The following is a 24639-nucleotide window of genomic DNA, read 5'->3' as shown; positions in this document are numbered from 1 at the left end:
GTTCTCCCTCTCTTGCTCTTTCTCTGGCAAATAAATAAAATCTTAAAAAAAAAAAAAAAGATTTATTTATTTGAGGGGGAAGGGGCAGAAGGAGAGGGAGAGAGAGAATCCCAAGCAGACTCTGCACAGAGCCTGGAGCCTGCCACCCTGAGATCATGAACTGAGCCCAAACCAAGAATCAGCTGCTTAACTGACTGAGCCATCCAGGCACCCCCTGAGTCCTGTTTCTTATCTCTTGTTATCTTCTTTGGGTTTACACCCTCTTAGTGGAGCTTATCTTCCAGGACTTTTTGTGTGTTGAAGAGGTTGTACAAAGGAATGGAGCATCACGTGATGACAGCCCTTAAAATGCCCTCTACGGTTGGTAGTACTTTGGTACTACTTTGGTGCTGCTGTGTGTAGTTATCCTGGGGATTCTGAATAGTGGTATTTACAGTTGTCCCTGTAATTTCCTGTTCCTCTGTGTTAGGGTGTATTTTCTGGATCTGAGGTCTTCCTCTCTCTATGATTATGTGCTAATTTTGATGGAGGGCTTCCTCAAATAGTTACCTGAAGAAATGTACATGGCACATTTTTTTGAGGCTTCATATGTTTGAAAATGTCTCTTACTCTCAAAATTAGAATTTTGATGGGTGTAGAATTCTAGATTGAGAATAATTTCCTGTCACAATTTTGCAAGCATTGTTCCATTATCATCTTTTCTTTTTTTATTATAAAATTCATCATACACATAGAAAAGTGCATAAAACATGTATGGCTTAATGAATAATTATAAAACAATCCTTTGTGTAATCTCCACACAGGTCAAAAAGTAGAATATTGAAGGCACTCCAGTAGTGCCATATATCTCCTTCCGATCATAACTCAGCCCTTCCCTTGACTTTTGGTTAATCATTCACTTTTTTTTTTTTTTTTTTTAGGATACATCTATTTTGTTGTAAATAGCTGTGGTTTAATTTTCATAAAGGCTTGAGGTGCCTGGGTGGCTCAGATGGTTGGGTGTCTGCCTTTGGCTCAGGTCATGATCTCCAGTTCTTGGGATCAAGCCCCATGTCAGGCTCCCAGCTCAGCGGGGAGTCTGCTTCTCCCTCTCCCTCTGCCTCTCCCCCTGCTCACTCTGTCTCTCTCTCTCAAATGAATAAATAAAATCTTAAAAAATATTTTTTTTCCATAAAGGCTTATGGTATTCTATTGTATACCTCAATTTATCTCCTCTCTTTTGATGAACATTTTGATTAATTCCAGTTTGGGCTATTAGAAATAATGCTATTATGAACAGTCTTGTACATTTAGCCCAGCTATTATGTGGGAAAAAAAATTTTTTTAAGATTTTATTTGAGTGAGAGATGGAGAGTGTGCACACAGGTGTGTGAGGTGGGTGGGGGAGGGGGCCCAAAGAGGAAGGGGAGAGGGACAAGCAGACTCATGCTGAGTGTGTGCGGAGCCCACCCACGGGGTTCGATCTCTTGACCCTGAGATCATGACCTGAGCCGAAATCAAGAGTCAGCTGCTTAATGGACTGAGCAACCCAGGTGCCCCATATGTGGACAATTTCTGGGTTATATATGTAGGAGTGAAATTGCTGGTTCATAGAGGATGTGTTTTTTCAATTTTATCAGATTCTCTTCTTCCAGTGTTGCTTTTGAGAAGCCATTATGATTTTTTTTTTAAGATTTTATTTGTCAGAGAGAGAACAAGCCAGGGGAGTGGCAGGCAGGGTGAGAAACAGGCTCCCTGAGGAGCAGGGATTCCAATGCGGGACTCCCATCCCAGGACCCTGGGATCATGACCTGAGCCAAAGGCAGACGCTTAACCGACTGAGCCACCCGGGCGTCCCAGCCATTATGATTCTTGATGTTTTGGATGTGGAAGCTTTTGTAGACTCGTTTTTGTCCCAAGTGTTCTGAAATTTCACAGTGGTGTATCAAGTTAGTTTTCATCTGTGGTAGTGGGCACTCGGTGGGATCTTTCAATATGGAAATGCATGTTACTCAGTTCTCAATTATTTTCTTGAGGTTTTCCTTCTTCTGTGTTCTTGTTCTCTCTTTCTGGAACTCTTTTGGATGATGGGCCTTCTGGACTAGTCCTCTAATTTTTAAATTTCGCTTCTGTTTTTCATCTCTCAATATTTTGTTTCCCTTTCTGAATTTTCCTCATCCTTATATTCCAGCCCTTCTATTTAGTTTTCATTTCTTAGGGCATCCATGAAATAAGAACAGGATACTATCTTGTCCCTTTTAGTAAATATTGGGTAGTATTTTTGTTTTCTTTGCATAGTCTTTTCCCTCTAAGGTGCTCTTTTCTGATTTCTGGTCCCTCTTTTCCTCAAGTATCTGATAATTCTTTGTTATCTGTTCTTAATTAAGAATGGGTGGGCGCCTGGGTGGCTCAGTTGGTTAAGCGACTGCCTTCGGCTCAGGTCATGATCCTGGAGTCCCGGAATCGAGTCCCGCATCGGGCTCCCTGCTCGGCGGGGAGTCTGCTTCTCCCTCTGACCCTCTTCCCTCTTGTACTCTGTCTCTCATTCTCTCTCTCTCAAATAAATAAAATCTTTAAAAAAAAAATTAAGAATGGGTAACTAAAAAGCTAATTGAAAGCTCTAAGTGTGAGGATAGGGTTTATGCCTTGGAACTTCACCATAAGGTGATCTGGTGAGGCATTTGTTGGAGGAACCCTAGATGTTAGTATATTTAGGAATTTTCCTTTTTCACTAGCCATATTCTTCTGCCTAAAGGATAAAGACCCAGCTCCAATATTTTGGGAGTAGAGGGAGTGTGTCACTTAACTGCTTTCACTGTGGAACTCAAACCCAAGCATACTCTGTTTTACCCTCTCCAGAGATTGCACCCTTAGTCTTCTGTTGGTGTGGGGGAGGTGTAGTTGCTCAGCAACGTAGAGTGGGAGAGATCTAGAGACTGGTGGGAAGAGTCATGGCTTCAGTTGATCTATAAAGTAATAAAATGTCAAAAAGTTAACATTTAAGGGCGAGGGGTGAAGTGGAGGAGGAAAACCAGACTGGCTTTTGGTGGATAAAACATGTACCATGACGAAAGTCTTGTAATTTTTGCCTGTAACTTTTTTTTTGTAATCAAAGCCCAATAAGTTTATGTCTTGATAGAATAACCTTTAATTTCCTTAAGGTAGCTTAATTTATCAGAGGATGATACATATACTCAAACCTATGATTAATTTTCCCTTCCTAAACATTGACCATATTCCTTAATATAAAGAATTAGGGTGATAAACGTAAATTTTTGGTTTCTCATGTTCCAGTCTGTTTATCATTACTCGATTTTCCTTTCAATCTAATACTTTATGGAGATTTTATTTAATACTTACAGACATTTCATATAAGCACCTTTAACAAATCATTCTATAGATTTTAGTTTGTTTACAAAAACTATAGCAAGAGTTTTCAAAAACCTATACAAGCATACCTCATTTTATTGTGCTTCATTGATACTAGTGATACTGTGGGGGTTTTTTGTTTGTTTGGCAGGTTGTTTGTTTGTTTTACAAATTTGAGGTTTGTGGTGACCCTGCATTGACAATGCAAGTCTGTCAGTGCCCTTTTTTCCAACAGCATTTCCTCACTTTGTGTCACATTTTGGTAATTTTTGCAATAGTTCATACTTTTTCATTACTATTTTTGTTATGTTGATGTATGATCTGTGGTCTTTGATATTACTATTGTAATTGTTTTGGCACAATTCATGTAGGCATGACCCGTACCTATAGGAGACGGTGAGCTTAATTGATAAATTTTGAGTGTATTCTGACTGCTCCACCAACAGGCTGTTCCCCTATCTCTTGCCCTCTCCTCAGACTTCCCTATTCTCTGAGACACAGCAATATTGAAATTAGGCCAGTTAATAACCCTACAGTGGCCATTAAGTGTTCAAGTGAAAGGAAGAGTTGCACATCTCTCACTTTAAATCAAAAACTAGAAATGATTAAGCTTAGTGAGGAAGGCATGTTGGAAGCCAAGATAGGCTGAAAGCTAGACCTCTTGCACCAGTTAGCCAAATTGTGAATGTAAGGAAAAGTTCTTGAAGGAAATTAAAAGTGCTGCTTCAGTGAACACACAAATGAAAAAAAAAAGTGAAACAGCCTTATTGCTGATATGAAGGTTTTAGTGGTCTGGATCGAAGATCAAAGCAGCCACACAACATTCCCTTAAGCCAAAGCCCAATCCAGAACAAGGCCCCAACTCTTTTCAATTCTGTGAAGACTGGGAGAGGTAAGGAAGTTGCAGAAGAAAAGTTTGAAGCCAGCACAGGTTGGCCCAGGAAGTTTAAGAGGCCATTTCCATAACCTTAAAGTGTAAAGTGAAGCATCAAGTATGGTTATAGAAGCTGCAACAAATGATCCAAAGGATCTAGCTAAGATACCTAAAGAAGGTAAGATACCTTAGGTATCTAGCTAAGATACCTAAACAACAGATTTTCAGTGTAGATGAAATAGTCTTATGTTGGAAGAAGATGCCATTTTGGACTTTAATAGAGAGGAGAGGTCAGCGCCTGGCTTCAAAGTTTCAAAGGACAAATTAACTCTCTTGTTAGGAGCTAATGCAGCTGGGGCTTTTAAGTTGAAGCCAGTGCTCATTGACCATTCTGAAAATCCTAGGGCCCTTAAGAATTACATTAAATCTACTCTGCCTGTACTCTATAAATAGAAAAACAAAGCCTGGATGGTAGCATGGTTTACTGGATATTTTAAGTCCACTGTTGAGACCTACTACTCAGAAAAGAAATATTTCTTTCAAAATATTATTATTCATTGTCAATGCAGCTGGTCACTCATGAGCTCTGCTGCAAGTGTACAACAAGATTAATTTTTTGTGCCTGCTAACACAACATCCATTCTGCAGCCCATGGGTCAAGGACTTTCAAGTCTTACTGTTTAAGTGGCTAACTGAACATAAAAAAAAAAAGGGAAAAAATACGTTTTGTAAGGTTACAGCTGCCATTGATAATGATTCTTCTGATGTATCTGGGCAGAGTAAGTTGAAACCTTCTGGAAAGGATTCACCATTCTAGATGACATTAAGAACATTCATGATTCATGGGAACAGGTCAAAATGTCAACATTAACAGGAGTTTGGAAGAGGTTGATTCCAGCCCTCATGGATGTCTTTGAGGGGTTCAAGACCAGTGGTGGAAGTAACTGTGGATGTGGTAGAAATAGCAAGAGAACTAGAATTAGAAATGGAGCGAGCCTGAATATGTGGCTGAATTGCTGCAATCTCATGATAAAACTTTAACAGATGAGAATTTGCTTCTTACAAATGAGCAAAGAAAGTGGTTTCTTGAGATAGAATCTCTTTCTGTGATAATGTTGTGAAGACTGTTGAAATAACAACAAAGGATTTAGAGTATCACATAAACTTATCTAATAAAAGCAGCATCAAGGAGGCGCCTGGCTGGCTCAGTTGGAAGAGTGTATGACTCTTGATCTCAGGGTTGCGTGGGTTTGAGCCCCAAGTTTGGTATAGAGAGTACTTAAAAAAATTAATTTAAAAAAGGCAGCAATTTGTCTCATCTTTTTAAGTAAGCTCTACGCCCAATGTGGGGGTTTGATCTCATGAACCTGAGATCAAGAGTTGCATGCCATACCGACTGAGCCAGCCAGGTGCCCCAGATTGACTCTAATTTTTGAAAGGAGTTCTGCTGTGGGTAAAATGTTGTCAAACAGCATCACATGCTACAGAAAAATTCTTTGTGAAAGGAAGAGTCATTTGATGTGCTAGACTTCATTGTTGTCGTATTTTAAGAAATTGCCACAGCTACCACAGTCTTCAGTAGCCATCACCCTGATCAGTCAGCAGGCATCGACATTGAGGCAAGACCCTCCAGCAGCAAAAATATTACAACTCCCTGAAAATTCAAGTGATGGTTAGCATTTTTTAGCAATGAAGTATTTTTAAATTAAGGTATGTACTTTTTTTAAGACATAATGATATTGCACACTTAATAGACCAGTATGAAAGGGAGGTACATAGGGGTGCCTGGGTGGCTCAGTTGTTAAGCGTCTGCCTTCAGCTCAGGTCATAATCTCAGGGTCCTGGGATCGAGCCCCGCATTGGGCTCCCTGCTCCGCGGGAAGCCTGCTTTTCCCTCTCCCACTCCCCCTGCTTGTGTTCCCTCTCTCCCTGTGTCTCTCTCTGTCAAATAAATAAATAAAAGCTTAAAAAAAAAAAGAAAGAAAGAAAAGGGAGGTACACACAAAATGATCTCCAAAGGCCGAAGGAACCATAAAATTGAAGAAAATGGCCAAGTCAAGCTTGACAAAAATGGTTTATTAAAGGGACTTGCAGACAGGTGTGTCTTGGGTAGCTACAAGCAGATCTCTGCAACCCTACCCCCCATAAGACCTACTTTTATAGCCCTAGAGGCTGAGGAGTACAGGCCGAGAGACCACTGGGAAGAAATGTTTGAGAATCATAGTCATATCTCCAGAGCGGATCAAGGACATTATGCCCTAAGGGTATGGTTAAACAGAAGGAATGGGGGAGGGGGGACTGTGGTTAATTAAGAAAGCTTCTGGTCACAGAGCTGTCATCATGGTGGATTTGTCCAAGATGGTGTTAGTTTGGTGTTAGTTTGGTTCACACACTCCACCCCTCAAATATGGCTGTCATAATCTCCCATGCCCATCTCTTCTGCAGTGTTCCCTTGAGCCATTAGAGAGGGGCTCTTGGCAGTAGGTTCCTTTGCCAGACTGTGTTCAAGTTGAAGGCATAAACCACAGCAGTAATACAGATAGCAACAGGAGAAGAGACCTATGAAAAGGGAAGCAAACCACATATGTAGCATGAATCTCATTGTAAACCATCCACATATGTCCATGTTCATTGCAGGAAAGGGTTTCCTTTACCAGAACATGAGAACCAGCAGGCTGAGGATAAAAGAGTAAATGTTTAGTAGGTACTCGTCTGGGGATATTCTCTTCCTCTATTGAGATGATTCTAGTGCCTTTGCCCTTGTCAGGAGCACAGAGGTGGCCTGAGGTGCACGAGCAGGTGGGACATACCAGACATGTTGCCCTGGGGCCCAAGAGTCAGTTTGTACATGTAAAATTAAAGGTGGTGCAAACAGCCATGAAAGGCAACTATAATGCCTTTCAGTATGGATGCTTGTCTGGAATACGTCTATGTTGACTGTTTTGGCCCCAACTCCAGCAGGAACAATGGGGACCACTTTAGCTCTCTGGGACATTTCTCACTCTGGCAAGAAATAGCCTATCATTCCAGGGGAAGTTGCCATTCTAACCCCCCGTTCAATTCCCTCCCCCAGGAGGATGGGCTGAGGAGACTGGAACCACAGTTGTCCCTAGCCTGCTAAGAATTCAGCAACCAGCGTCTCAGGCCTCGTTTTCTGGATGGCAATAGTCCAAGGCATGCTGGTTTTGGTACCTAACCATGCATTTGGGGTGGTGCCACAGATGGTCTGAGTCGAATTTAACAAGTGTATAGTTTCTGGCAAGACTTGTCTATCCATGCAACCATGGCGTCTGTAAGAGAGCTTTGAGTTGAGCTTTAAGAATGCCATTCTTTTCAGTTAGCCTGGTGGCCTGTGGATCGTAGGGTAAATGAAACCACCAATATATGTCCTCACATCATATCTAGTGAAATGTGTTCCCATATCACAATCTATCCTTTGAGGATATCTGTACATGGCACTAAGTTGTTCTAGGGCATTGCTGGTGGCATTTTGATTGGCTCTTTTACAGGGAAGGACTTAGATGTGCCCTGGCTGTATCCACACAAGTTAGTGTTCTTTTTCCCTTGACTCATGATTGGACGGCCGATATAATCAGTTTGGCAGTCTAAAAACAATTTGATCACATGATGTATGTGTCTTGTGGTGTGTGGAACTTCCTAGGTCTCAAATGGGAGCAGATCAGGCAGTTACTGATGCTGCTAGGATGTCAGTATAGCAAAGGAGCATGCCAGCTCCCTTCATTATGTTTCAACCCGCCTTACATTGCAATAAGCGTGCAGCCAGTTTTGAACTTTGCATGGGGGTAAGGGCCCTGATTTTTGCTAAATGTCTGCCTCAGTATTCCCAGTGTGTGAGACAGGCCTATGCACTGAGACATGGAAAACAGTATGGGAGGCAGCAGGGTCCCATATTCCACATATCCTTTCATAATTCTCCCCATAATGGGTTCTGTAAAACTTTCCAGTCATCTTGAGCCCATCAGGCCCTTATAGACAGCCTAACTATCCATACAGAGAGTAAGGGGTCAAGGTTCATGCATACATACCATCTAGGCAGCTCTCAATTCAGCCCACTGGCTACTTTTATTATCTGCAGTCTCAAACCAGATAGTATCAGTCTGGAGTGGGATTATTCCTGCAGTTAGTGACTAGGATTCCTTCTAGGAGAGCCACCCATATACCAAGCACCTTCAGAAATAGGGTATGTGCCTTGCTTGTGAGGGGGTCTCCGTAGGAGGCTTTTGGGGGAGGGTGATCATTAAAGGTTTCATATTCTACCGGCTCCAAGATACCATGTAATTCAACGCTCCCATGGGACCGTTGTCAAGAACACTGTTGTTGTACGTAAGTATGCCATCTTTGCAGTGTAGGGGCTGGTGTTACGGCAGAGGCTGGTCTTGTGAATATACAATCTAACCACCCCATTATAGGCAACCCAGTCTGGACAATTACTGGAAGAGTGGCAGTTAGGGGCTTCACTTGTTGAAGGGCCTTATAGCCCCCTATACTTGTTGTTCAATAGGAAAGTATCGTATCTTTGTTCCCTTCCAGACTTGTGATCAAAAGTTCAATAGAGTTAACTTTCTATGCTCTTCCTTCCAAAATGCCCAACTTATCCCATTTGGCATAGTGGTCACATCTAGGGTCATGGGGATACTAGGTAAAGGCATTCCTGAGGCCTGTGCTTGAGTAATTAATAGCTTGGTCAAAGCCAGCTTAATGTTTTGCCCAATGCCAATGGGCTGCCTTTTCCACCAGATGGTATAGAGGGTACAGGCATTGTGCTAGATTGGGTTTACAGCCCTATAGTACCCCAGGAGATCTAGGAACCCTTGCAGTTGCCTAACTGTCTTAGGAATCGGAAACTGTTGGATCTTGTCAGTCACAGAGCCCAGTAGGAGACACATCTTAACCTGACCAGGTAACCCCCCAAAACTTGACTGCTCTGGCCCAGGGTCTTATACTTTCCTGTGGATTGATGGCACGTCCTTGCTTATTCAGATGAGAGCAGAGACTGTTCAAGTAAGACTCTTAACAGAAGTCTTCAGAGGTTAGCATCACATCATTGACATGATGGAACCTTTTAACTGTGAGTAGTGGTGGATATAAAGACAAATCACGAGCAGTCCTACCATAATAGATAGTGGGGCTGTGCAAATATCCTTGTGGCAATACCTGGAATGCCCATTGTCAACCATCCCATGTGACTCAGGATGCAAAGGAATACTAAAGAAAGCATTGGGGGAGAAGGGGGTGCCTGGTGGCTCAGTCAGTTCAGCCCTGACTCTTGGTTTCGGCTCAGGTCCTGATCTCAGGGTTGTGGGATTGAGCCCTGCATCAGACTCTGTGCCCAGCTGGGAGTCTGCTTGAGATTCTCTCTCTCCCTCTCCCTTTGCTGCCCACCCCCCTCATGTGCTCATGTGCGCACACGTGCTCTCTCAAATAAATTTTTTTTAAGATTTTATTTATTTGAGAGAGCACAAGCGGGGGCGTGGCAGGCAGAGGGAGAGAGGGAGAAGCAGGCTCCCTGCTGAGTACAGAACCTGATGTGGGGCTCGATCCCACGACCCTGAGATCAGGACCTGAGCTGAAGGCAGACGCTTAACCAACTGAGCCACCCAGGTGCCCCTCAAGTAAATAAAATCCAAAAAAAAAAAAGCATTGGCTAAATCCAAAACCACATGGTAAGAGCCTACACCATGTACTATTTGTTCAGTGATTTGGGTAATATTAGGACAACCTTACTTAGTTCTCTATAATCCATGGTCATTCTCCAGGTGCCATCTGGTTTCTTCACAGGCCATACAGCACTATTATAGGGATTTTTTGCTGGCCTGATTATTTGTACTCTTGCTAATTTCCATATAGTGGCAGGTATTTCCTCAAATCCTCCTAACAACTAGTATTGCTTTACATTTATAGCCTGGGGAGGGGTAACAGGATCCAAATTTGCCTTTACCCTTTTTTTTTTTTTAAAGATTTTATTTATTTATTTGAGAGAGAGAGAGAATGAGAGATAGAGAGCACGAGAGGGAAGAGGGTCAGAGGGAGAAGCAGACTCCCTGCTGAGCAGGGAGCCCGATGTGGGACTCGATCCCAGGACGCCAGGATCATGACCTGAGCCGAAGGCAGTCGCTTAACCAACTGGGCCACCCAGGCGCCCTGCCTTTCCCCTTAAGACAGTTTTAATTACTGTAAATCGAAAGTGAAATTCTCCTACAGAGCTTTGTAGTAGTTTTTTCCCAGAAGAGTATCAATGACTAATATATTCTCCAGTATTGGAGAAATGAAAACCTCATAAGGAGCAGTTGGGCTTTTATTCTCAAGTGTGCTATTGTGCATTTCACCCTTATGCTTTTCTTTTCTTTTTTTTAAGATTTTACTTATTTATTTGTCAGAGAGAGAGAGAGAGAGAGAGAGCACAAGTGGGGTGAGCAGCAAGCAGAGGGAGAAGCAGACTCCCCACTTAGCAAGGAGCCCGAAGCGGGACTCGATCCCAGGACCCTGAGATCATGACCGGAGCCGAAGGCAGACGCTTAACTGACTGAGCCACTCAGGCGTCCCTAGAGCTTTTTTTTTTTTTAATACAAATTTTAGCAGTACCATCCAGAGGTAGAAAATACTACATAACTATAATGCATACATACGGACACACAGAAACACACAGATACAGAGACTTTATAGCTTCTGTTTTAAAATTACTGCCATGAAATAGGTACAAAACTCACTCATGAATGTTGGATCTAAATTTGTTTTTTTGGTAGATGGAATAAGGTAAGGTAACCGGTCTAGATGGCTTAAGCTTTTTCCACTTGTATTTGGAGAAGATACTTAAGATTTTTATGTTCCTTTTAACAGAAAACCAAATTCTAATTTTTCACCAGCTTTTGATATTAAAACTCATTTTAACATAAATTCATTTTAATCTTAGCCAGCTTGACCACACATAAAATTCCTTTCCAAATACTCCTTTTCCACAGACCTTCTACACTTTCTCCGTTCTGATTTTGTCCTGTTTTTTTTCTCTTCAGACCACCAGATGCTCTTTAGGACAAAATTATTTTTTTATTCCTCAACAAAAAAGCATCTCCATTTTTCATACCTTCTCCTACTGAAAACACATCCTACTTACCTGGCATACAAAGATACTTCCCATGAGTTCCATGGTTAAGCATCCCAGGCTGGCTTCAAATGATGGTTGTAATCCAAAGTTGCCACATTTGGGGCGCCTGGGTGGCTCAGTCGTTAAGCGTCTGCCTTCGGCTCAGGTCATGATCCCAGGGTCCTGGGATCGAGCCCTGCATCGGGCTCCCTGCTCCGTGGGAAGCCTGCTTCTCCCTCTCCCACTCCCCCTGTTCCCTCTCTCGCTGTCTCTCTCTGTCAAATAAATAAATAAAATCTTAAAAAAAAAAATTGCCACATTTTATGCCCCCCAGGGCACACAAAGCGACAGATACACTGAAGACTCAATTTGTGCATCCTGGGTTTAGATAGTATCTACCAAATTAGAAACCAAAAGAGATGTGAATAGTCTCCTGTCCTTCTTCAGTTGTAATTCTTCCTCCAACTGCCTTATTTCATTTCTGACACTAGCCGGGCATTGATGGTCACCTGAAGGGCCCATAGGAGCAGCCAACCCACCAGGGCCACTGCTTGGCGACCTTCCTTACCCCAGTGGGTCATGCAACTTTGTAATAGCTCTAATCCATTGGGCATTTTCAGGGTTCCCCATACTCATTCAGCAGTCCATAGGCATCCAGCAAACAGATTGTGCCTTCCCACATTAATGTGGTCAGCCACTCCAGGGTTTCCCCCAACAGAAGCTTCGTTTCCTTGCCCATTCTTCAGTCGCTGGGCTCCTCCTGGCTGGCTCACCAATTGTTCTATGAAAGGGAGGTAATATGCAAAATGATACGCAAAGGCCGAAGGAGCCATAAGACTGAAGAAAAGGCCAACAATTCCAGCTTGGCAAAAAATGGAAAGGGGCTTCTGGACAGAAGTCCCTCTTGGGCAGCTGCAAGACAAGTAGATCTCTGCAACTCCACCTCCTATAAGACCTGCTTTTACAGCCGTAAAGGCTGAGGCATACAGGCTGAGAGACCACCTGGGAAGGAATGTTTGAGAATCATAACCTCCAGAGCAGATCAAGGACATTATGCCCCAAGGGTGTGGCTAAGGGTGTGGCTAAACAGAAAGAATGGGGCAGGGAAGAATGTGCTCTAGAAGGCTTCAGATCACAGAGTGGTCATGGCAGATTTGTCCAAGATGGCGTTAGTCTGGTTCACACAACAGTGTAAACATAACTTTTATATGCACTGCGAAACCAAAAAATTCGAGACTGACTTTATTGTGATACTCACCTTATTGCAGAGGTCTGGAACAAAACCAGCAATATCTCTGGGATATGTCTGTATGTTTTATTGGCATGGGATGTTATCCACATGATTTTATTTCAGGTATAGCTCATACTTAAATATGAAGATAGTTCCTGGGACCCTAGATACCTACCTTATAAGCCTCTTCACTGTTCATTAAAAGTCAAAGTGTTCATCTCCCCTCAATTCCCTCATCAACAAATGGTTATTGAATACTTGCTATGTACACAGAATGGTTTGTTTCTCTCAAAGATGTGGGACCAATTGAAGAGACAAAACTTACACAGATGCAACCAAGAAAAATGCATTATGAAAGGATCACTCAGGCCAGAGAGGAACAGGAACTGGGCCATCGATCATGAGATGAGCTCATTCATTCGTCCAGCACACATTTCCTAAGGACTTTCTATGGATGTAAGTTTGTTAGTCCTCACAGCTATAAAGACAGATTAGCCAGTCTTGGCTTTCAGAGTTTACAGTCCAGCCTTTGAGGGGACAGATAACAAAAGACGAAGTATAAAATGGTATTACTGGTACAAGGAACAGGAGGAGCAGAAGGTTGAGAAGGGGAGACTCAGGGGAGGACCCAGAGCTGACGTTTCAGTGATGTTTGGGAAGTAGACTGGGCCTTTTACCAGGTGTTTGCTGAGCTATTGCAAGTAGTTCAGGTGAAAATCACAAGCCAACAGGAATGAAGGGGGCAACAGATTAAACTGGTGGTCCAGCAGCAGAATGGCTGATTTTTGATAGCTTTCCTGTAGTCTTCTTGGTCAGCAAGAACTCTGAAGACTGCCAGGGAGATGGCGATCAAGGGAAGAAAGCAAGGAGGAGGAACAAGTGTGGGGAGGAGAGAGAAGTTTTGTTAGTTTGAAGTATTTGCATGACAATGACATTCACATATAAATGCCCCGTAGGTAGAACTAAAGCCGAGTGCTCAGGTCCAGACAGGACATACCAATTTTTGAGTCCCTTAAACAGACTCTGGAAATACTGGAAGTTGTACAGAATTAAGGCAGCTAAGTTACCCCAGGTCCCGTCCTTGGCTGTGATGGAGAAGAAAATGGAGAGCTCAGTTGTTGAAGCTACTTTTAAAATCAGCCTTTAGGGGCACCTGGGTGGCTCAGTCGTTAGGCGTCTGCCTTCGGCTCAGGTCATGATCCCAGGGTCCTGGGATCGAGCCCCACATTGAGCCCCGCATCGGGCTCCCTGCTTGGCGGGAGGCCTGCTTCTCCCTCTCCCACTCCCCCTGCTTGTGTTCCCTCTGTCACTGTCTCTCTGTCAAATAAATAAAATCTTTAAAAAAAATAATAATAAAATCAGCCTTTAATTCTCCAATTTTGGTACTAAGTTCTTTGACTCTGTTAACAGTTACTTTTTTACTATTACCTACCTAATAGTAAGTCTCATTGCCAAATTTTTATTTCTACTTTTATTTCTATACAGAAGAAATATATTTTAATACCATTTTGTTCACTTACTATAACAACTACCTTTCTCACCTTAAAGAAGTTTAGTAGATGGAAATGCGATTCTTATATGTAGTAAATAGGGAAACTTCTAGAAAGCCAACTTCTAAAGGAGAAGAAAATACCAATTGGTACTGAGTTATCCAAAAAGAATATTTTTTCTTTATTGAGTTAATAAAATTAACACTTTATTAATTTCAGGTATACAATGTGATGGTTCGATATAAGAGTAATTTCTTTTTAATCCCAGGAATGGAAGATTGTGAAACAATGGAAGATGTATATATGGCTTCAGTGGAAACAGATCGGGGAGTAAAGGAACAGTTACATCTTTATGACACCAGAGGCTTACAGGAAGGCGTGGAGCTACCAAAGCATTATTTTTCATTTGCTGATGGCTTTGTTCTTGTGTACAGTGTGAATAACCTTGAATCCTTTCAAAGAGTAGAGCTTCTGAAGAAAGAGATTGATAAGTTTAAAGACAAAAAGGAGGTAAGTGGGTCTGTTAAAAATGCTAACTATGAATAGTAATATTTAAATTGTAGCATGAACTTTTGGGCAGTTACAATATTTAAAAAACATTAAATTGTATTCACAGTATCTGTAATCTTCATAATATTTTTTCTTAGCCCAGGAAATACAGGATTGAACGAATTCAGTCAGGACCAGCATTTGACTTTCTGCTTTTGCTTGTTACCATGTGCAAGTTGAATTTTAATGACACTGTGTCTCAAATACTATGTAGTTCACTTCATATTGTTTGGGATCACGGTTTCCTAGGGCTCTCTTTGTCTCCTTGGCTAAATAGGATTCTTGTTTTTCGGCCTTAGCAGAAAATAATAACTGTAAATATAAATATATATAAATAAATAAAATGATTGGATTCTCCTCATTTACTACTGAGAAATAAGTTCCTTACCGTGATCTGTAGCCTTAAATGATCTGGCCCATACTTATCCTTTTCATCTTATTTTTATCATTTTGTTCCTCTGTCACTGTACTCCAGGGACACTGGTACAACCCTTTGTTTTATTCAATGTGATGATTTTGTTCATTTGAACCAGTCAATTGCTGGTTCCCTCCCTGGAACCCTGGAAGCAGCTTTCTCCAGATCTTCACACAGCTGACTCCCTGTCATCTAGGGAACCACATAATATATTGGTTAACAGCACTGGCTAGATGTTCTTAACCTAGATTTTTATATTTTATTTATTATGTTAAACTTATTTTGAGACAATTGTAGATTCATATGCAATTTTAAGAAATAATAGAGATCTCTTACCCAGTTCCACCAGTGCTAACATTGTACAAAACTAGTATAATGTTACCATAAAGATATTTGGGTTTATAGTCAAGATACAGAACAGTTGCGTCATTGCAGGGATCCCTCCTGTTATCTTTTTTTTGCCACACCCACTTTCCTCCCATTCCCCTCCCCTTAATCCCTGACTAATCTATTTTCCATTTCTATAACCTTGTCATTTCACGAGTGTTAACATAAATGGACTCATACAGTGCGGAACCTTTTGGCATCAGCATTTTTCACTCAGCATAACTCTCTGGAGGGTCATCCAAGTTATTGCACGTATCAGAAGTTCATTCGTTTTTATTGCTGAGTGATATTCCATGGTATTTATGTACCAAAGTTTCTTTAATCATTCACTTGTTGAAGGACATCTGGGTTGTTGATATCTTATTATTTTGAATACTTATTTGCTTTGTGAATGGATTACAGTTACAAGGTTCATTCTTCAAAAGACATAGAGACAGGTAATGGATGCTCTCCTCCCACCCGTTTCCCACTTTTCCCACCTAAACAGATAAATGCTGTTGTTATTTTCTAGGGTATCCTTCATATTCTCCTCCCTGCCCCCCAAAAGTTGAAAGAATGATTCATTGAACACTCATATTTGATACTCCAATCTTGACTCTGCTTCTCAACTTTTCTGCCTCAGTTTCCTTAACCGTAAAATGGGGATAATAGTACCTTTCTCATATGGTGGTTAGGGAGATTTAAGAAGCACATTCATTCAACAAATGCTTATTGAGCAACTACTATATGCCTGGCACTGTTTTAGGTAAAAGGTACGGAGAATACAGTAGACAAATGTATATCGTGAAGAGTCAGATGCTGTGTAGAAAAGTAAAGGAAAGCAGGGTGCAAGGGTACTATTTTTCTGTAGGGCAATCTGGGAAGGCCTCCCTGATAAGGTAACTTTTAGCAGAGATTTGAAGGAAGTGATGGAGGGAGCCAGGCCCATGTGGTGGAGGAGTGCTCCAGGTGGAGGGACTAGCTGGTGCAAGGGTCTGGGATTGGCTTTGTCATGTTCAGGAACAACAGTGAGGCCAAAGTGGGCTAGGAGGAGTATGGTAGGAAATGAAGGCCACACTTTGGATCAGAAGCCATTGGTTTTGAGCAAAGGAAAGACATGATCTAGCTTAGGTTGCATTTATTTATTTATTTTCATGTTTGATTTATTTATTTATTTTTTTAAGATTTTATTTATTCATGAGAGACAGAGACAGAGAGAGAGAGAGAGAGAGGCAGAGGGAGAAGCAGGCTCCCAAGGAGCAGGGAGCCTGATGCAGGACCCGATCCCAGGAGTCTGGGATCATGACCTGAGCTGAAGGCAGACACCCAACCATCTGAGCCACCCAGGTGCCCTTCATGTTTGATTTAAAAAAAACATTGGATGAGGATTGCACATGGCTCAGAAGTAAAAATGATACATAAAAAGGACTATTGTGAGGTCTAGTTCCCACCCCTGTCCTCAACCACTGAGTTCCTTTATCTCAAGCATACTGTTCATTTATTTTTTTATTCATTTGTTGATTGATTGATTGTAAACTCAGTGCCCAACATGGGGCTTGAACTCATGACCCTTAGATCAAGGGTCACATCCTATACCACCTGAGCCAGCCATGTGCCCCTCAAGCATGCTTTTTAAATATTTTACCACTTGTTTTGGGGCATCCTTCCAAAGTTTCTTTAGATAAATCAAATAGGAATATACATATAGTTTTCCCCCACCCCCCCTTTCTTACACCAAAGGTAGCATAGTGTTTGGCACCTTGACATTCATGTAATATATCTTGGGAGTCCTTTCCATAGCAGTACTCAGATTCCTTTTTAAAATTTTTTCTATTTTTAATTTTTTTTAAGATTTTATTTCTTTATTTGACACAGAGAGAGGGAACACAAGCAGGGGGAGTGGGAGAGGGAGAAGCAGGCCTCCCACTGAGCAGGGAGCCCGATGTGGGGCTCCATCCCAGGACCTTGGGATCATGACCTGAGTTGAAGGCAGATGCCTCACAACTGAGCCACCCAGGTGCCCCTAGATTCCTTTTTGTAAAAGTGATGCATATTCATTGCATGGATGATCATACTTATTTAACCACTTCCAAATTGATGGACACTTGGGCTATTTACAGTCATTTGCTATTATGAACTGTGCTACAATGAATAATCTTACATATTTATTATTTTGTATGTTTTAGGGTATAGTTTTAAGATCAGCCAAAATGGGGTTTTTGAATCAAAGGATATATTGCCAAATTACCTTCCATAACAAGGGTATGAAAGTGCCTATTCTCCAGTCTTGACAACAGTGTGTGCTTGTGGATTTTGTGCATCTTCTGGGTGAGAACGGTACTTTAGTAGTTTGTTTCCTTAATATGAATAAGGCTAAACATCTTTTGACTTGTTTTAAAATGTTCATTTTGGCTGCTGTGTTGACACAGACAACATAGTTGAGGGACAAGGTGAGAAGCAAGTTTTGTGAAAGGCTGTTGCTCTGGAGCACTTAAACAGTTACCAGTTGAGGAGAAACCACTTTAAAAATAGGGAGTGATCTAACTATATCATGGTGCAGGTAGGTCAGAAAAGCTGAGGGCAAAGACGTGGCCAGCCTTTAGAAACTTGGGATGCCTTTTTTCTTTTTTTTTAAGATTTTATTTATTCATTCGAGACACAGAGATACAGAGAGAGAGTGAGCGAGCACGAGCAGGGGGAGAGGCAGAGGGTGAAGCAGAGGGAGAAGCAGGCTCCCGGCTGAGTCAGGAGCCGGACGTGGGGCTCAATCCCAGGACCCTGGAATCATGACCCGGGCCGAGGCAGATGCTTAACCATCTGGGCCACCCAGGCGCCCTGAAACTTGGGATGTCTTAAGAACACAGTAAAACAGTGAGATGAAGTTTGATTGGACTGGATATAAGGATTAGACACAGCAAAGATAGCTCTTTGAAAGAATTTTGAGTCAAAAGGTAAAATATATTGTCCTATAAAGGGAAACAGAGGAGCTGGAGGATGTATAAAAGAGGGCTTTTTTAGACGAGAGCTAGTGTTTGCATGCTCATGGAATGATTCGATAGAGAGGAAATTGATGGGGAGGGGAATCATTGTTGGAGTGACAGTCTTGTCTGGGGTAGAGGATGGGTTCTAGAAGACGGTAGGTTGTTAGATGTGGTGGTGGATGCAGGTGAAAGTTTAAATTGCTTCTGTTTCCTTACTGAAATAGTGTGGACATCCGCTGAGAGTAAGGTGGGGAAAGATGTTGGAGGTTGAAGAGGTTCAAGGTAGGAGCCGTTAATATATTTGCTGGAGAACACCAGCTCACTTAAAGTCAGTAGTTATTGAATTGGGACCAGCCAGGAGGGCTGTTTTTTTCCCCTCCATCCATGTTCAGTAGGTGGTGTAGGCACAGTCCCATTAAGAGTTAAATTTAAGGTGGGGGGGGGGTTGGCCAGGTGAATACAATGGGATGATGATGTCAAGGTAGTAAATTAAGAGAATCTAAACTGGGCCAAGAACTGAGGTCAGGAGAAGGGTTGAAGGTCAGTGATCAAGGTGGGAGAGACAGTGGGTTGTAGGTCCTTCTGGTGTTGAGGATTGCTGTAGTCAGGGTGTTAGGCATGAACTAGGAAGGTGGGGGTGGGAGTGGGTTTCCTGGAATTGGGCCTGTGGAGGGGGCAATTATAATGGCAGGAGCAGATGTGTTCATGGGCGTGAATGGCCGGAGAAGGCAGGAGGATAATTAAGGCTATTTGGGAAGGGTCATCCATATGGTGTGAAGTCACTAGGACTTAACGATAGAAGTAGTGTGGGAGTGACCATGAGCCAGGTCTGTAATGAGTAGCAACAGGGTGGGGGGGGGAAACAGGTAGTAGGTAGGACAGACTAACAGCACCAGCCTTCAGTTCTACGGTTCTTCGAGGACGTTATTGGAGGCAGCACTGAGAGACAAGGATACCCCGTACATCCCCTGTGCCCACTGTGCCAGTGAGTACTACAGAGCTGAGCCAGTTTCAGCTAGGAAAGATGAAGGGAACATCCAAAGCAGAGATGGGGACGTAAGGAGGGGATTTTGTTAAAGTCTAGGGGCAACGTGGCACAGTTTCTGCAACTGGATCAGACTAGGTGATAACATGTGAAGATGAAAATGTGGGTGATGAATGGCAGGAGGACCTAAAGGGATAGATCCTGTTGAGAAATGAAGGAGTATGAGACTTGCCAAGAAAACCAGAGCTCTGGGGCCTGTCCCATCCTACCTAGGAGGCATGGTCCAACTGGAGCACGGAGAGCTCCGTTTTAAGGCAGGAACACAGCCAACGGCTTACATGTCCTAGTTCAAAGCTGCTCCTCAGAGATGCCTTCTCTAACAACTCTTAACTGCCCTTCTTCTACTTTCCGTATCTTGTTTTGTTGTCTTCTCTATACAGTCCAGGGTCTGAAAATTAGATACTCTTTCTCCTCCAGACCTCCCCTCGTCCTGGGCTTTGACCGCCTTGTGAGTGCCATATTCTGGGGGCCTGAAACTGCATGGTGTGCAGTAAGCACTCAGCTTAAGTGAATGTGACTGCCTTACATTTAGTGTAAAATATTCTTATGGGTCCATACATTCAACAAATGTTTAGTGCTTGCATCAGGCACTTGTCTGTGATCAGGAATAATGTGAACAGACTTGAGTGACTTCACTTACTGATCATTTAAAATGTTTCCTAGTTAACACGCTGTACAGCATCTGCATTTTTTAACAAAAATGCATTCAGGAAGAATGAGGTTAATGTCCTATGAAGTTATAACTTAGGTCACATCTGAGGATCAGTTTTGAAGCAGCAGTTATATTCAGTAGGACAGTTTTCTTGATTTTTCTATCTTGCCTAGGAACTAATATTAGCAAAGTGTAATCTTTTTTATTTTCCTTTCAGGTAGCAATTGTTGTATTAGGAAACAAAATTGACCTTTCTGAGCAGAGACAAGTGGATGCTGAGGTGGCACAGCAATGGGCAAGAAGTGAGAAAGTACGCCTGTGGGAGGTAACGGTTACAGATCGGAGAACTCTGATTGAGCCTTTCACTCTCTTAGCCAGCAAACTTTCCCAGCCCCAGAGCAAATCGAGCTTTCCTTTGCCTGGGAGGAAAAACAAAGGGAACTCTAGCTCCGAGAACTAAAAATCAGTAATGCTACAACTGTCTGTTGAATAGTGATTGCCTTTAGGTGTCCATGAACATATTTAAAACAAGCCATTTGCATCTACCTTTGGTCCTTAGGAAATCTTTAAGGAAGTAATGTACTTTAGGTCATAAATTATTTGGGCTAAGTTTATTGCCTGATATGAAGTAATATATTTACATTGTCATTGTTTGAAACTTGTCACCTAATTTTTGTTGCACTTGTCCAAAGAGTAAAATAAAGTTTGGGTAGTATGTAGGTATGTCTGTAAGACCAGTAGCTCCACAACCCCCAACTTGTTTCAGAAGCCATTTTTCTGTGTAACTTTATGCAAACTTCTCTGCTCAAATATACCTTTGTTTTTAAGAAGTTCATTAATCATCTAATGTCTAGAATTATAAAATGACATTTTTAGATCACAAACGGTAAACAATTTAGGTGTTAAATTTTATCTCATGGAGACCTTGCTAAATAGAACAAAACCTATGATTTAACTTTGTTCAAATTATATGTTTAGCATGACTTGAGGTAGTAGATGGTGTAAATACGTTCAAAGCATTTGCTCTTTAGAAAACCACTAAGCATTGAAGGACACTAAAGCTTTCCCACAAGTATTACTATACCTCTTCAACAGTTTTCTGGATACATAGTCATGTGGAATAAAATGTATCATAAAAATACTGGACTTCAGGTTAGATACTGGAGTTTGTGCTATGGTATTCTTTGAAGATTTTGGCAATACCCGGGCAGTGGGACTAACTGTATTTCACAAGTTGACGATACTGTAACTAATTTTAGAAGTAGGAAGCAAGCTGCTTAGGATTTCAACTGGCAAAGCAGCTTTTTTTTTTTTTAGAAGTAGGGGCAGGGAGCAGAGGGAAAGTGAAAGAAAGAATCTTAAGCAGGTTCCGTGCTGGATCTCACAACCCTGTGATCATGACCTGAGCCACAATCAAGAATCGGATGCTTAACCACCTGAGCTACCCAGGCACCCCTCAGCTATTTGATCTATATGTAAAATATGAAATAAGCTGTTCAGCAAAGACATGTTAAAAAAATCTAGTACACTTTTTTTTTTAAGTAAACTCTACCCATGGGGCTCAAAGTCAGGACCCCAAAATTAAGAGTCTCTACCAACATTTCTTAAGTGGAGTACTTTCAAGGCTAGGTTCAGTGACTTTAAAGTCAATTGGTTCATTTCTGTGAGAGTTCAAACCAAGAACTGCATAATACAAAACTTGTAAATCAGCTAGTATTGCTTCCATTTAACTGGCTAAAATTCCTCATCACAAATACATTTTTTTTGCCAAAAAACCATTCAGATAATGGTTAAGTCATTCCCTGAGGTTGATCTGGGTTTCTTTTAATTATTTTTACAGAGATGAATAAATACTTTTACAGTGATTTTAAAAAGTTTCTCTGGAGTAGATGCAAAGAAACAGAACTGCTGGATATATGTAAACTTAGGTACTGCCAAATTGCCCTCTCAGGGAGATGTATTAATATAGTCATGAGAATCCATCTCTAACCTTTTCTAAGACACCTCAAAAACAGAGTAGCATACCAAACCTAACTAGGTCCTTGCTCATTATTCAGTCTGTATTACTTGTAGGTTGTGTAGTAGCAAAGCTTTACCAAGTTTAGAAGAATCTGCAAACTACAACACAGGCAAAAGAAAGTAAATGAATACAGCAGTGTTAGGTGGTTGTTTTAATATTGTTTATTAGCACAGTAACAAATGCAGACTTAAGTAGTCCACAACATATAACCAATCCACTGAGCAACTCCTATTCCACACCTTACAGTTAACAGCTTAAGGTATTTTACTACAGGTTTTCACAAGTCGTGATTCAAACCTCTTATCTTGTCACAATAAAGTAGATTGGCATATAAAATAAAATACATAACTACTCATTTCCTATATGGTGTCTTATAGCCACGTATCCATTTTATATATGAGATGACAGTCTCTAAAAACTGTTAAATATCAATGTTCCCTCCCAAGAAGGGAAAACAAATTCCAATTTTTTTGAACAAAAAAAAACGTGTAGTCTTGGAAGGACTTTACATAAATGGCCATGTGTGTAACCTGTACAAAATTAAGCTATTTTAAATTTACAGACTACAAGCAACTGAACCCAAATGTCTATTCTCTGTACTACATTTCAGCTAATGTTGCAGAACTAATGACAGTTTTAAAAGTTGCTATTACCAATTCTGTCTACTGTAGCAAGATACCTTAAGTTACAACAAAATCTTAGGAAATAAGACTGAATAATATCTGTTATAGAAATACCCTACTCTTTACCAACTCCCACCCTCCCCCACCCCTTCAAAATCATAAGCAGCTCTCTCTGTGACAGACAATGTAAGAATTGTGAAAACCCAATTTATGTAGCGTATCTCTTGGTCCACTGTCTGGCCATTCTGTCATGTTCTGCTCTGTTGGTCATATACTGAGTGGCAATACTTCCCACCAAAGGGTCAGCTGGAAGAAAAGAATGTTTTAAATTTTAGCACATAAATCAGTGACAGCTTGGAAAGAAATATGCAAAGTATCTGTGATCAAAACCAGTTTTGAAACACTATTCCATTATCACGGGCACCATATGCATGGGGAAAACTTCTTAAAACAGAGTGCTCAGGCTTTAGTACTAGTGTAGCTTTATTGTTCATTCTATTTTTCTCCCAACAAACAGCACCCAGTTGGAAATGTTTTTGCTCTTATGTGTTAAGTTCAATAAAAACCAGAATGTTCAAGGCTACGATGAACATGGAATCCAACTGTGTTTATATGACTGTTCAGTGGAATACTGTAAAGTCTTCTAGGCTGTTGCAGTATTTACCTCTAAACTAGTTACTTAAAAAAAGCCAGGTTACTAGGTCAAAACCTGGACCTCAACAATTAAGTAGAGTGTTGCTCCGAAACCTAAATAGAATCTTTAATAATAAAAGGAATAAGTTTCCCCCCACCCCACCACAGTCAGTCTGATAAACCCTAACTATTAAGCAAAGAAATCTCACTTTCAAAATTTAACACCAGCTTTGGGGCAAGTACTCAGTGAACCAGCAGGCACGGGAGAGGTTATGCAGATGAGTCAACATTTAGTTAGAAATATGTGGTTTAAAGAGAACTGTATGAAAAATGTAAAAACCTAAGGCAAATTTATAGAAGTCCTAGTTTTAAAACATCTTGTTCCTAGAGCCTAGAATTACTGCCTTTTTCAACTAGTAGATTGAACTCGATTAAAACTTTCTTAAAAAAAAAAAAAACAAAACTAATCTTTTAAAGATTTATCTTTTCATTTGAGAAAAAGAATATGAGCAGGAAGGGCAGAGGGAGAAAGAATCCTAAGCAGGCCCCAACACGGCCTAATCCCACAACCTGAGCTGAAAACCAAGAGTCGGACGCCCAACTGACTACATGTACATCCAGGTACCCCTACTATTTGTTCTTTCAAAGCTCTTTGTACTTTATCAAAACAAGTATTTTTCAGATGAGGAGAAAGAAGAAAAAAAAAATTAACCTTACCAGGATTACAGTCTGTAAGAAGGGAGCAGATAGAAAGGAGAACTTTAGAAATGGTTAGTGCTGGACTCCAATTATCTTTTAATATGTCCAAGCAAATAACTCCTTGACTGTTAATATTACAGTGATAGATTCTTGTCCGAAATGTAACCTAAAAAAATAAGACAGTGTTAAAATTTAACAGCAAACAATGAAATTTTTACTAAATTGCTTTTTCAATTGAGTGGCTCTAATTTAAAAATGTCTGTTTCTTTAAAAGATGAATAAAGAGTTTAAACTAAAGCTGTTAAGATAAGTTAAGATAGACTCTCAGTCATTTCAAAGGTAATATCCATCAACAAAAAGCATGGTAACTTCAGTTTTTTTCTCAAATTCATCTTTAGTAGTTTCAGTGTTTCAAATAAGTTTGAAATAGCTAAGTGTTTGCTGACCTCTTGTGTTAGCTGCTGGTACTACATGGCCTTAAAAAAAGCTTTATAATAAATTCAAACAGATACAACACAGTGGGTACATAAACACAAAAGCAAAATGCTCAGCTGTAAAGGCTGTAAAAAAAGGGGGGGGAAGAAGAAGAAGATATCTGGTTCTGCTTTTTC

General features: G+C 41.0%; 2 protein-coding genes across 5 annotated transcripts in view; one reads left to right on the top strand and one right to left on the bottom strand.

The window, feature by feature from the left end:
- Positions 1–22228, top strand: part of NKIRAS1 (NFKB inhibitor interacting Ras like 1) — a 32916-nt gene extending 10688 nt beyond the window's left edge. For all 3 annotated transcript variants that reach the window (XM_073900882.1, XM_025882999.2, XM_073900884.1), the window contains exons 3-4: positions 14314–14555; positions 20271–22228. In XM_073900882.1, coding sequence (XP_073756983.1) covers positions 14314–14555; positions 20271–20513 — 485 coding nt within the window. In that variant the 3' untranslated portion in view covers positions 20514–22228. The remainder of the gene's footprint in view (positions 1–14313; positions 14556–20270) is intronic.
- Positions 22220–24639, bottom strand: part of UBE2E1 (ubiquitin conjugating enzyme E2 E1) — a 79490-nt gene continuing 77070 nt past the window's right edge. For both annotated transcript variants that reach the window (XM_025882985.2, XM_025882975.2), the window contains 2 exons: positions 24047–24194; positions 22220–23002 (listed from right to left, as the gene is read on the bottom strand). In XM_025882985.2, coding sequence (XP_025738770.1) covers positions 22905–23002; positions 24047–24194 — 246 coding nt within the window. In that variant the 3' untranslated portion in view covers positions 22220–22904. The remainder of the gene's footprint in view (positions 23003–24046; positions 24195–24639) is intronic.

The sequence above is a fragment of the Callorhinus ursinus genome, unplaced genomic scaffold, assembly GCF_003265705.2.
Source record: "Callorhinus ursinus isolate GAN/ISIS: 27379988/994484 unplaced genomic scaffold, GSC_fseal_2.0 scaffold1, whole genome shotgun sequence".
In the NCBI taxonomy this organism is placed as follows: domain Eukaryota; kingdom Metazoa; phylum Chordata; class Mammalia; order Carnivora; family Otariidae; genus Callorhinus; species Callorhinus ursinus.
This window is presented reverse-complemented; position numbering and strand designations above follow the sequence as displayed.